Source organism: Monodelphis domestica, chromosome 2, assembly GCF_027887165.1.
Source record: "Monodelphis domestica isolate mMonDom1 chromosome 2, mMonDom1.pri, whole genome shotgun sequence".
Lineage (NCBI taxonomy): Eukaryota > Metazoa > Chordata > Mammalia > Didelphimorphia > Didelphidae > Monodelphis > Monodelphis domestica.
In genome coordinates, this window is record NC_077228.1 from 490,200,450 (window position 1) to 490,213,023 (window position 12,574).

The 12,574-nt window shown below is 38.0% G+C and overlaps 1 protein-coding gene across 3 annotated transcripts in view; it reads right to left on the reverse strand.

Annotated features, from left to right (window-relative positions):
- The window catches only part of GDAP2 (ganglioside induced differentiation associated protein 2), a 73,178-nt gene that overhangs the window by 25,312 nt on the left and 35,292 nt on the right, over positions 1–12,574 (reverse strand). For all 3 annotated transcript variants that reach the window (XM_007485277.3, XM_016429114.2, XM_016429115.2), the window contains 3 exons: positions 6,538–6,614; positions 5,076–5,215; positions 4,590–4,644 (listed from right to left, as the gene is read on the reverse strand). In XM_007485277.3, the coding sequence (XP_007485339.1) occupies positions 4,590–4,644; positions 5,076–5,215; positions 6,538–6,614 (272 nt within the window). The remainder of the gene's footprint in view (positions 1–4,589; positions 4,645–5,075; positions 5,216–6,537; positions 6,615–12,574) is intronic.

Here is a 12,574-nt window from a genome sequence, read left to right on the forward strand (position 1 = left end):
AGTTTTCCTGACAACAAAGAGAAAGTCAGTAGAGTGAATATAGTGCTAGACCATTTAGGAATACCTAGATTTAAATCCAATCAATAACTCTCAAAACATTAACATGAACAAATAACTTGAAATCATGGCACATCCATTTTCTCAACTGAAAAACGGGTATAATACCTGAAGTGTATACTTAAAAAAAACAATAACTGTCAATGTGAATTAAGTCTTTGATCACAGCTTCCATGAGCTGCCACTTTATAAATAAAGATTATAATGACTAAAGACAAACTACAATGAGTACAATTCAACCTTTCATTAGTAAATCAAAGGGAGATTCAGAATTTCTCAGAGTTATCAGCATGAGTGCATATAATATATCATTTCTTTAATCAGTTCTGTGATCAGCAGAAGAAGCTCCCAGGGAAGAACTTCTTTCAGTGCTGATTGGAATTTTCTCTGCAACATTTACTCTTAAAACTTATGTGACACTAGAGAAGTTAAGTGACCTGGCCAAGTTATTTTTTTTCTTTCTTTGTCTTGTTCAGATTTAGGAAAAAAATCTAGCCATCTGGTCTTCTTGATTACTTGGGCTTCTGCATCAGGATTTAACTTTTCAATTAGTATTTTCATAAATATTAAAATCAATTTACAATTCAAAAATCTATATCCATTAGCTTTCTTTGGCCTAGTACTGTTCAATATTTTAATTTGATTTGGATGAGGTCATGAAAGGCACGGTTGTTAAAATAAGAAGATAACACTAAACTGGCAGGGATATAGCTACTATAATTGATGGCAGAAACACGATTCAAAATTATGTTTATAGGTCAGATTGCTGACCAAAACTAATGAGATAAAATTTAACTGGCACAAATGTATAACCCTGCATTTGGAAATTGATTTAATAAATTAAGAAAGCAGGAAGACTTGGCTTCTAGGAATTCTTGTGATAAAGACCTAGAAAGTTAAGTTGGCTGGAAGCATAATAAATTATGTGATGTTTCTATTAATAAAGTTAACATAAGTACAGTGTTCAGATAATAATAATTAATATTCTAACTGAACTCTGAATAACTATTTTGTGCAATTGGTACTTCTAAAAAGATGGGCTTCTAAGAGTGCTAAGGATCACGGAGTTATCAGACCATCTCCAGTTTTTTATTTATTTTTTAAAAACCTTACCTTCCATTTTGGAGTCAATACTGGGTATTGGTTCCAAGGTAGAAGAGTGGTAAAGGCTAGGCAATGGGGGTGAAGTGACTAGTCCAGAGTCACACAGCTAGGAAGTGTCTAAGGTCAGATTTGAACCTAGGACCTCCTGTCTCTAGGCCTGGCTCTCAATGCACTGAGCCACCCAGCTACCCCCTCTAGTTGTGTTAATGATGAAATACATTTATATCTTTTAAGAATATTACTAATTGTGGGGCAGCTGGGTAGCTCAGTTTTACCTGCATCAAAAAAAGCTGGTTACTTGGTGATTAATTCTTTCGCCAAGGCAACTTATGAAACAAACAAAATACAAAATTGCTCTTGTTCTATTTTGTCTTTGCAGTGCCTGACAGAAGAGTGTAAAAAGATACTAAGAATTACATGTATACTTCCTAGGAAGTCTATAAACATTAACATAGTAGTTAGAATTTTAAGTGTGTGAGTCTTAGCCTGAGATAAATAAGTAGGCCTATTCCAAGAAGAACCTTGATATTCTAACTATAAATAAAAGACATAGGGAACTGCAGCTAAATGGAAGCATGGCTCAAAACAGCTTTTTAAAGGAAAAAATAAAAGATTTTTATTTTATTATATATCCAAAAGCAACAAGAAATATTTCATGGAACACTTGACTATCTCTTATGAAATTTACATTTTAACAGACAAGACACTATTACTGATATGAGATTCTTATGTGAATCAGCTATCTGTGAACATTCAGATCACTAACCTATTACAGCAATAATAAATATCAATACTATATTAAAAGAATAAAAATGAGAAGCTAAGGCATTGAGTTAAAGGATCTATTAACACTGAAAAATGGGAAATAGAAAAAACAGCAGACAGTGATTCAAATTATCACCATTTAAAAGGAAGTTTAGCTATTATCAAATAAACAGCACTAAGCCTAGAAGCTGACTTTGCTAGCAAATACTTTGTCTTCTTACCAGATGGAGGGATATGACAGCCAATGGCAAAGCCAATTTAGCATATAAATTTGTTGATAAAATCTTAAGAAAGGTTAAAGATTTTATAGTACTGTTTTATAAAATAATGAAACAATAGAGGATAAAACAAATTTATAAAAAGCAGAATGAGAAACCCAATTAATCCAGATTTGCCCAAGTGCACTGAAAATGGAAAGGAGAAAGAACAGATGGAAAATGAAAAATATTTTTTAAGAATTCTGTCATAAGCTCTCTTCGTCATATAAATTTGGACTCAATATTGCAGTTCCTGATGTGCTACATGAAGTAGAAAAAATAGAACTAAAGAAAATAAAAATGGAGATAAGTAATTAAATCAAGTATACATAGAGATAGCCTGGAGGGGTTCTCAGTTTCCTCATCTACAAAGGGATTAGTTTAGGCTTTTTGTGTCATGGATCCCTTTGGCAGTTTGGTGAAGCCTACAAATCTCTGAGGATATTTCAAAAATAAAACACATAGCATTACAGAGGAAACCAATAACACTGAAATTCAGTAAACAAAATATTTTTTATAAGTTCATGGACATCAGGTTAAGAATCTCTAGAAGGCTGGTCTCTAAGATTACTTCGTTATAAATCTATCATACAATTAAGACATTTAAAAGAGAAAGCTTGAGAAAAAACTGAAAAGGGTAACTTTGCCAATTCATGTCTACTTTTCCAACATGACAAAATTGTATGAGAATAATTTTTACATCCATGATAAAACTTTAAGAAGAGTACAGGCAGTGTTCTGCAAATCATAGTCAATAGCAAACCATGTCTTTGTAATCACAGAACTAACTGAAAAGACTCTTCTCTTGTGTTAGCTAAATATTTTTAAAAAGCATTTGAGGGGGCAGCTGGGTGGCTCAGTGGATTGAGAGCCAGGCCTTATAGACAGGAGGTCCTGAGTTCAAATCTGGCCTCAGACACTTCCTAGCTATGTGACCCTGGACAAGTCACTTAACTACCATTGCCTATTCTTCTGCCTTAGAACCAATACACAGTAATGATTCTATGATGGAAGGTAAGGTATTTTAATATATTTTTAAAAATTAAATTAAAAAATCATTTGGGTAGGTGAAACAATATGCCACTTGAAAGGTTTTCCTCCAATAAATGTTTTCTGTATATATGTCAAAAATTATACAAGATTCATTAAAAGATAATTTTGTTAGTTGATGTTGTCATTAACATCAAGTAAGGTATAAAACAGGGAAGGCAGAGACTACAAAAATTATTTACCATCATCATGAAATAGGTTTGATGCAAAGTCATTCTATATTATATAATGCACACATAGCAAAAATGAAATTATTAATAACATTTAACATATTATTTAATATATGAAATATACAAAGTGGTAAAATAAAACATAATTTAGGAGGGAGGATACTACTTTTCTGGAGAGGTAATCAGGAAATTTCATCATTACTCCAAGTCTGAGGTTTCTTATTTGTAAAAAAAAAAAAAAGTATACATACATATACCTACACCCATATCCATAAAGTAGTTAAAATATAATTTGTGAGGAAAGATACTTCTTCCTAAATATGAATGTACATATATGTGTACATATATATTTAGAAACAGTACAAAAATACAAATGCACATATACATGTGTGTATACATACACACACACAGTCCCTCCAATTAGAATATAAGCTCTTTGAAAGAATTGCTTCATTCTTTGTTCTCCATTCTCACAGCACCTAATATACTTTCCAGAACACATTAGGCATTTAATAAATGCTCAGAACACAGAGCTATTAGGTGTCAGAATTTAAACGAGTCTTCCTGACACTGGCAATATATACATCATGCCATGTTGCCTCTCCAATACACACCATTGTCTATGACTTTGCAATCAATCACAAATTCTTATATATAATCTTGTGAATTATTTCCAACTTCAGATTTAAAATATGGAAAACACAAATGTCACTACTTGATTTACACTCACAAATATATGAGCACTCTGTACTCATATAAATCTCAATTGATGAGAAATATTGTAAGAATAAGGAATTAGTATAAAAATTCACATGAATCAGAGGAAAAGAAATCAACTGCCAATTACAACAGCAATAATAAGGAGAAATATTTCAGTGTTCAATACAGACAGATGGCACATTTAATATGCCCAATTTAGGGGGCAGCTGGGTAGCTCGGTGGATTGAGAGCCAGGCCTAGAGACAGTAGGTCCTAGGTTCAAATCTGGTCTCGGACACTTCCCAGCTGTGTGACCCTGGGCAAGTCACTTGCCTTTACCTAGCCCTTACCATTCTTCTGCCTTGGAACCAATACACAGTATTGATTCCAAGACAGAAGGTAAGGGTTTAAAAAAAAAATATGTCCAATTTAATTAACTTTCTCTTTCTCTCCCTCACAGACACACACACACATGTATATACTCCACCTTTGATCGAAATGTTGGATGGACAAAGTAAACTGCTTTCAAGTTCCTCTTGTATCTGATGTAAAAGGAGAAAAAGACCAGTGAGTGACATAAAATTGTTAACTATCTTCTTGAGTATCTCAATACATTTAAAACTTTTCATAGCTCTGGCTCACATCACTGAAATTCAAGTCAAGGCTCAAAACTAATGATACAGAGGGATATTTTGAGATCTTTTCATCCACTTTCATAGGATAATGCTAAATATGAAATCCAAGTCAGTTGGTGCCACCTTCAGGTAGGACAAACTATACTGTGAGATCTACTATTAAAAAATGTTAAAAATCCTGAAATATCACAGACAAAAATAAAAAGAGAGTAAGAAAAAGGAATGGAGGGAGAGAGTGAGAAGCGGAGGAAGAGAAAGAAAGACAGAGAGAGAGAGCAAGCACTGTTTAACTATCCCTCCTCCTTCCTTTCCCTCATTAAAAATAAAATGAGACTAACTTGATATCAACAACATCATAGAGTTTCTTCAGGAAGTCGGAGTCCAGGTGATTGTATTCGCTAGTAAGTGTGTGAAAGTATACTAAGACATATTCTTTTACAGCAATATGATCCATTACATGGATAAAATATAACAGAGCCTGAAAAAGAGAGAAGAGGGAAAAATATAGTTCATTTTTGGAGCAATCCATTTCAAAACCCTTACCTTCTGTCTTTGAATCAATACTGTGGATAGGGTTCCAAGATAGAAGAGTGGTAAGGCCTAGGTAATTGGGGTTAAGTGACTTGTCCAGGGCCACAGAGGTAGGAAGTACTTGAGGCCAGATGTGAACCCAGGACCTCCCTTGTCTAGCCCAGGCTCTCACATATACTTCTTAAAAAGCCTTGAGATATTACCTAATATGTCTCCTGTCATCTCAATTAGGCCAACAGGAAGTAAGCTTACTTTTAAAGCTCCCCAAGGATAAAAACCACTCCAATATTTAACGACTTTCATATATACTACAGTATATTTCTTATTAATCTTTTATTCATATTGAAATAATTCCATATAATAAAAAGTTATTGGGTTCCTTGCCATTTTCCTTCAATACATTTTTTTTCTAAACTTTTTCTATTGTTTAAACTTTCAACATTTCTGTTAAGTGTCTACATAACTCTTATATGATCAACTCTTATCATAAAAAGAACATTCTGACTAATTAGCATCAGCTCAATTTGGAGCTAGCTTTTACTTTCTATCTTTAATAATGACCAGAATAATGAAACTGAAAGCAACTTGAACCTGAAGATGCTAAGTTATTTGAGATTTTTTTTTTAAAGTCTTTACCCTCTGTTTTAGAATTGATACTGAGTATGGGTTCCACGGCAGAAAAGCAGTAAGGGCTAAGCAAGTAGGGTAAAGTGACTTGCCCGAGGTCACACAGCTAGGATATTTAAGATTTTTAATACTTAAGAAAAGTAGGATTTGAAGTCACAGAGATAAATTCAATGTGGACAGCATTGAAAATGAATATTATGTAGAGATAAAATGCATCAAGTTTTCAATATATGCATACTGAATATTCAATAGAGTAAATCTTCATCAGATTTTTAAAAATTTGGACTATTCATATATCTAGTTCCCTTGCATTTTTATGAATAATCAAGAGTTGACCATTAATCCTTTAAGATAGATAAAATTTGAATAGATAAAATTACAAACCAAAAAAGAATCTAACAGGCTTGTAATCTCATTTCAATGGCAAAGTAGTTGATTTCTATTTATCATGAGAAAGGTCCTTATCTTTAAAATTTTATTATAGTATAACCTCAAACTTAAAATGCTTATATACACTAAGAACTAAGCTTATTCCTCAGAGACAGTTCTACCTTATAATTTAAGTATTATAATTAATGTGCACAAGGGTATTCCCCATAAATATCACTATTAATTATAAGGGAGAGTCCTTTTGTGGTTTACCTTGTCCATATCTATTAATGTTACAGGAATGTTTCTTCCAACCACCACCATCACTGTGCGACCACAATTATCCACACCTATAAAAGAAAAATGCATTAAAAGCAACAAGTCAGTATTTATAGTATGATTTGTAAAATATTTCATATATGTTAAGTCATTTGATCTTTATAACAATCCTATGAGGTAGGTGTTATAGAGCTTATTTGTACACAGTCATTTTCATGCTGTGTTCTCTATCAGATTTTGTGTACCCTGAGTAGGGATTGTCTTTTGTTTTTCTTTAAATCCCCAGCCTATGTTATAGATAAGGAAATAGAAACTGAGATCAGTTAAGTGATTTGCCCAGTGTCACAGAGCTAGTAAGTGGCATGGCAGAATTTGGACTCAAGCATTCATGACTCCCAAGTACTATACTCTAGCTACTATACCATGCAGCTGCCTCAGCAGCTTATTTTCAGCTTGTTGCTTGTTCTTGGATGAACCCCTTTTCCTCCCATGCCTCTTTATAGTATGGGGGTAGTCTTGAACTCTTAAAGGACAGGGTAAAAAGACACAAACTCACTCAGGTCCGATCAAGCCAGAAAGGATTCAGTGTAGACCCTATGACAGTGAAGGAGAATTTATAGAATGAGTGCCAAAGATGGCATGCAGAGAGTTCTTTGTGGGCACGTGGCTGCCCCTCCACCCCAGTTCATTACTAGAAAGGTAGAGAGGAACTTGGGCAAAGCTTCTCCCCTCTCCATCTCCACCAGGTCTGATGACATTTTTTCATACCCCCTACCCCTACGCCCCCTGGTTCACCAGGGGTCGACGACCCACTGGCTACCCTCACAAGGTTTAGCCGGTCTGTCGAAGCCGTTGCCCGGGGTGTGGCCGCTGCCACATGCTAGCAGCTACTGGGAGCCACAAGTGAGAGCTGGGTCTCAGGTAGGGGTCAGAGGCTGGAGAGCTGCCCACTCACTGGAAGCTCAACTGAGAAATGGAACCAGTTCAGAGACGCAGTGAAGGAAACATCAAAGGCAGTCCTAGGCCCCAAACAAAGCAACCACCAGGACTGGTTCAACGAGAACAACACTGCTATTGAAGACCTATTGAGCAAAAAGAACAAAGCCTTTATGGAGTGGCAAAATAACCTAAACAATGCTCCTAAAAAGGACACATTCAAATCTCTCTAAGCCATGGCACAGTGTGAGATCAGGAAGATGCAAGACCAATGGTGGGAAAAAAAGGCAGAAGAAATCTAGTGCTTTGCTGATATGAAAAACTACAAACAATTTTTCAGTGCCCTCAAGACTGTCTATGGGCCATTAAAACCCACCACCACTTTCTTGCTATCCTCTGACGGTGACACTCTCATAAAAGATAAAAAGGGCATCAGCAACAGGTGGAAAGAACACTTCAGTCAGCTTCTCAACCGACCCTCTTCAGTCGACCAAAGCGCCCTTGACCAGATCCCCCAAAACCGCTCCATTGAACAACTTGACGTCCCTCCTTCAATAGAGGAAGTCCAAAAAGCCATTCAACAAATGAGTGCAGGCAAGGCACCCGGTAAAGACGGGATCCCAACCAAGGTGTACAAGGCCTTAAATGGAAAGGCGCTCTAGGCATTCCACATAGTGCTGACCAGCACATGGGAAGAGGAAGACATGCCCCCAGAACTCAGAAATGCCTCCATCGTAGCCCTATACAAGAACAAAGGCTCACGAGCAGCCTGTGACAACTACAGAGGCATCTCACTACTCTCCACTGCTGGAAAGATCCTCGCCTGTGTTATACTCAACAGACTCCTGTCATCTGTTTCAGAGCAGAACCTGCCTGAATCACAATGTGGCTTCCGACCAGATCGCAGCACCATCAACATGGTCTTCACGATGAGGCAAATGCAGGAAAAATGCCTTGAGCAGAACCTGAGTCTCTACATTGTCTTCGTAGACCTGACGAAGGCGTTCGACAGAGTGAACAGGGACGCATTGTGGGTGATCCTTAGCAAGCTCGGCTGCCCAGCAAAATTCGTCAAACTGACCCAGCTCTTTCATGTCGACATGACAGAGGAAGTCCTATCTGGTGGAGAGACTTCCGATCACTTCAACATCTCCAATGGCGTGAAACAAGGCTGTGTCCTCGCTCCGGTACTATTCAACCTATTTTTCACCCAAGTATTACGACATGCTGTGATGGATCTAGACCTGGGCATCTACATCAAATACTGGCTGGATGGCTCACTATTTGACCTTCGCCGCCTGACTGCAAAAACAAAGACAACAGGGAGACTCATCCTGGAAGCTCTCTTCGCAGATGACTGTGCTCTCAAGGCCCACCAAGAAAATCATCTTCAAACCATTGTGGACAGGTTCTCAACAGCAACAAAACTGTTTGGCCTGACTATCAGCCTCAGCAAAACAGAGGTGCTGTTCCAAACTGCACCAGAGAGGCCAACTAACCAGCTGTGCATCACAGTCAACAGCACGCAGCTTTCTAACGTCAACACTTTCAAGTACCTGGGCAGCACCATTGCCAATGACGGGTCCCTAGACCACGAGATTAATGCCAGGATCCAAAAGGCCAGCCAGGCACTCAGGCAGCTGCGCTCCAAAGTCCTCCAACACAGAGGTGTAAGCACTACGACGAAGCTCAAAGTGTACAACGCAGTGGTCCTCAGCTTGCTCCTGTAGGGTTGCGAGACATGGACACTGTACCGGAAGCACATGAAGCAGCTGTAGCAATTCCACCAACGCTCCCTCCGGTCAATCATGAGGATCCAATGGCAGGACCAAATCACTAATCAGGAAGTCCTCAATAGAGCTAACTCCACCAGCATTGACGTAATGGTCCTCAAAACCCAGCTATGATGGTCTGGACACGTCATCCGCATGGACCCACAGCAAGACAGGTATTCTATGATGAACTATCAGCTGGACTCAGGAAACAAGGCCGACCAAAGAAAAGATACAAGGATCAGCTAAAGTCAAACTTGAAGTAGGCTGGCATTACACCAAAGCAACCAGAACTCGCTGCCTCTGACAGAAGCAGCTGGCGAACCCACATTAACCATGCAGCCACCACCTTTGAAGATGAATGACATTGACATCTTGCCGCTGCGCGTGAACGCCGACACAAGGCCACAACCGCACCTCCCATAACAACTGGAGTCCCAGGCCCCATATGCCACAAACTTTGCGCCTCAGTCTTTGGACTTCAAAGCCATACGAGGGTACATCAATAGATGATAACGCACAAAGACAATTGTCATTCTCGGACACCGAGAGACTACCACTACCCTACTACTACCCCTATACCCAGCAGCCCAATGGGAGTGCACAGGAGGTAAGGTGGGCAACTTACAGGTGACAGAACTGGAGGGGAGCAGAGCACTCAGGCCACTCTACTCTCCCTCTCTACACTCCCTAAAGACATTCCTCACTTCACCCACCCTTCTGCCCAACAGCCCAATGGGAGCACTTTCTCCCTTCCCCATGTGGGATAAGGGGGTAAGGCAGGGCACACCCAACACCTGGTGGAGGGGGAGGGGCATGGGGTAGGGGTGGGGGAGAGCAGCGGGCACTGAACTTGCTCTGGGGGGTGGGATGGATGTGGGGCCCAGCACTCCATCTCTAAAAGGTTTGCCATCACTGTCCTATGACAAAAGTCATGTTCACTGTCAGAGAGACCAGATTCAGTAAATCTGGACATTTTTTTTTTTTGCCACAACTCACAAGAATCATTTGTTAATTTTGGGGGGCAGAGGGGAAGGTTTCAGTTGTGATCTACATTTTCATCTGATAGAAGCACCATCTTAAAGTTGATGGATGTGCCCCTTCATTTGCAAATAATATTTCTAGGTAGAATCAAATAGTATATAACTTGGTACATCACTCTAATCATTATCTTTCAATAATTTTATATTCCTTAGACCAAAGTGTTTAGGAGTCAAATTCTTTAGAAACAAAAGGCTTCAAGTCACGTCAGACACACAAGACTTCTTAAACATTTAGAATGTTTTATAATCATAGAATTTCAGAGTTGTAAAGGACTTCAGCAGTCATCCAGTCCATTCATTCCCAAAGAATACCTTTTTCAATATCAAAACGGTCATCGAGACTTTGTTTGAAGACATCAAATGAGAGGGATTTTAGTTTACAAAGCAGAAATTTACAGTTTGGGATAGTTCTAATCAATAGGAAATTTTTCCTTATATTGAGCATAAGTTTCCTATTTTACAATCTGTACCCATTTCTCCAGGTTCCTTCTTCTAGGGACAAACATAAGCTTTCTTTCCCCCAAGGTGAACATCTTTATTTCCTTTTAACCAATTCTCACAAGTTATGAACTTGAAGGCCCTCAATATGATGTACTAAGAAAGGAAATATTCCTGCTATGATCAAATTGCCACAGCAAAACTTTCATCTCCTTTATCCAGAGGTGATTGTTTACTTGTTCAGTTCTGAAACCTTTGTGACCCTGTGGACCATGTAAATACCGGAGTTTTCTTGGAAAGGATCCTGGAATGGTTTGCCATTTCCTTGTCTAGATTTGAACTCAGGCCCTCCTGACTCCAGGCCCAGTGCTCTATTCACTGACCTACTCACCTGCCCCCTATCCAGATGTATTTCTTTGAATGCAGTTCAAGACCATCTTCTCTTTTGGTTACCATATCACACCATTTGTATAAATGGAGATTTTGAAGCTTTGACTTTATTCCCCAGAAGTCCCTAATAATTCCCAAAATTCCCTATAATCTCTCCTGCACTTCCATGTTGGTGGTATCACGTTATTGGTATTTAACTGGTGGTAACTCCTCCCACGTTCTCTTTCTTAGGGATGATGCAGCAAGTATGGTGGTAAGCTAAGCATGGGGATTTTAAATGGGCAAACCAGCCATGGGCATGTGGTTTTTATTTTGTATCCTCTTTATTCTTTGATTTCTAATGATCCTTAATAAACCTCATAAAATATAATATTTTTATTATTAGAATTCAAAAGAAACATTTTATATGTGTTTAGTCATTTTTAGTTGTGTCTCATTTTTTGGTACCTAATTTAAGGTTTTCTTGGCAAAGATACTAGAGTGGCTTGCCATTTCCTTCTCCAGCTTATTTTACAGATGAGAAAACTGAGGAAAACAGGGTTAAGTGATTTGCCTAGGATCACATGGCTATTTAAGTGTTTGAGGCCAGATTTGAACTTAGAAAAAAAAATGAGTTCCTGACTTCTGGTCTGGTCCTCAATCCCCTACACCATCTAGCTTCCCTTTATATTTATTTTATACTTTATATTTGTTGCTATTTAAAAGAATCAGCAGTAAGTTCCAGTCTGTCAATATTTTTTAGATTTAGATTTTATCACCCAGTGCACAAATTCTCTCTCCCTGATCCCAGTTTTATGTCATTTGCAAAACTAACAAGCATGTCATGTATGCTTTCATCTAAGTAATTTACAAAAAATGTTAAATAGCACTGAATCAAGAAAACATCCCTCAGGCACTGCACTGGAGAGTTCCTTTCAAGTTGACATCAAGCCATTAACAATTACTTTTTTGAATTTAAGCAACTAGTTCCTAATCTATCTAATTATATCATTTAAACTCACATCTCTCCATCATTTTCACAAGAATAACACGAGGCTGCATCAAAAGCTTTGTTAATATGTAGGGAAGCTCCATCTACAGAAGTCCCCTGACCTATCAATTTAGCAACCCTGTTAATCATGACATAAGGTTAGTCTAGTATAAGGTGATTTTGCTGAACCATTGTTGGATATTTGTAATCAGCCTTTCTTTTCTAGATGTTCACTAACCATCTCTTTTAAAAACATGTAACTAGAATTTTACCAAGAATCAAAATTCATCTCATTGTCCTAAAGTCTATAGACTGTTCTTTTTCCTTTTGTGAAAAATCTGGACAACTACCCTCCTCGATCTAATCAACTTAAATTACTCATTCTCTTACTTAAACCAAAGAGGAGAAAATGTGCCCCTCTCAAGTTCTGTTCTTCATAAGCTTTCCAATTATCACTGGCAATGGCTCAGCCAATACAGCTG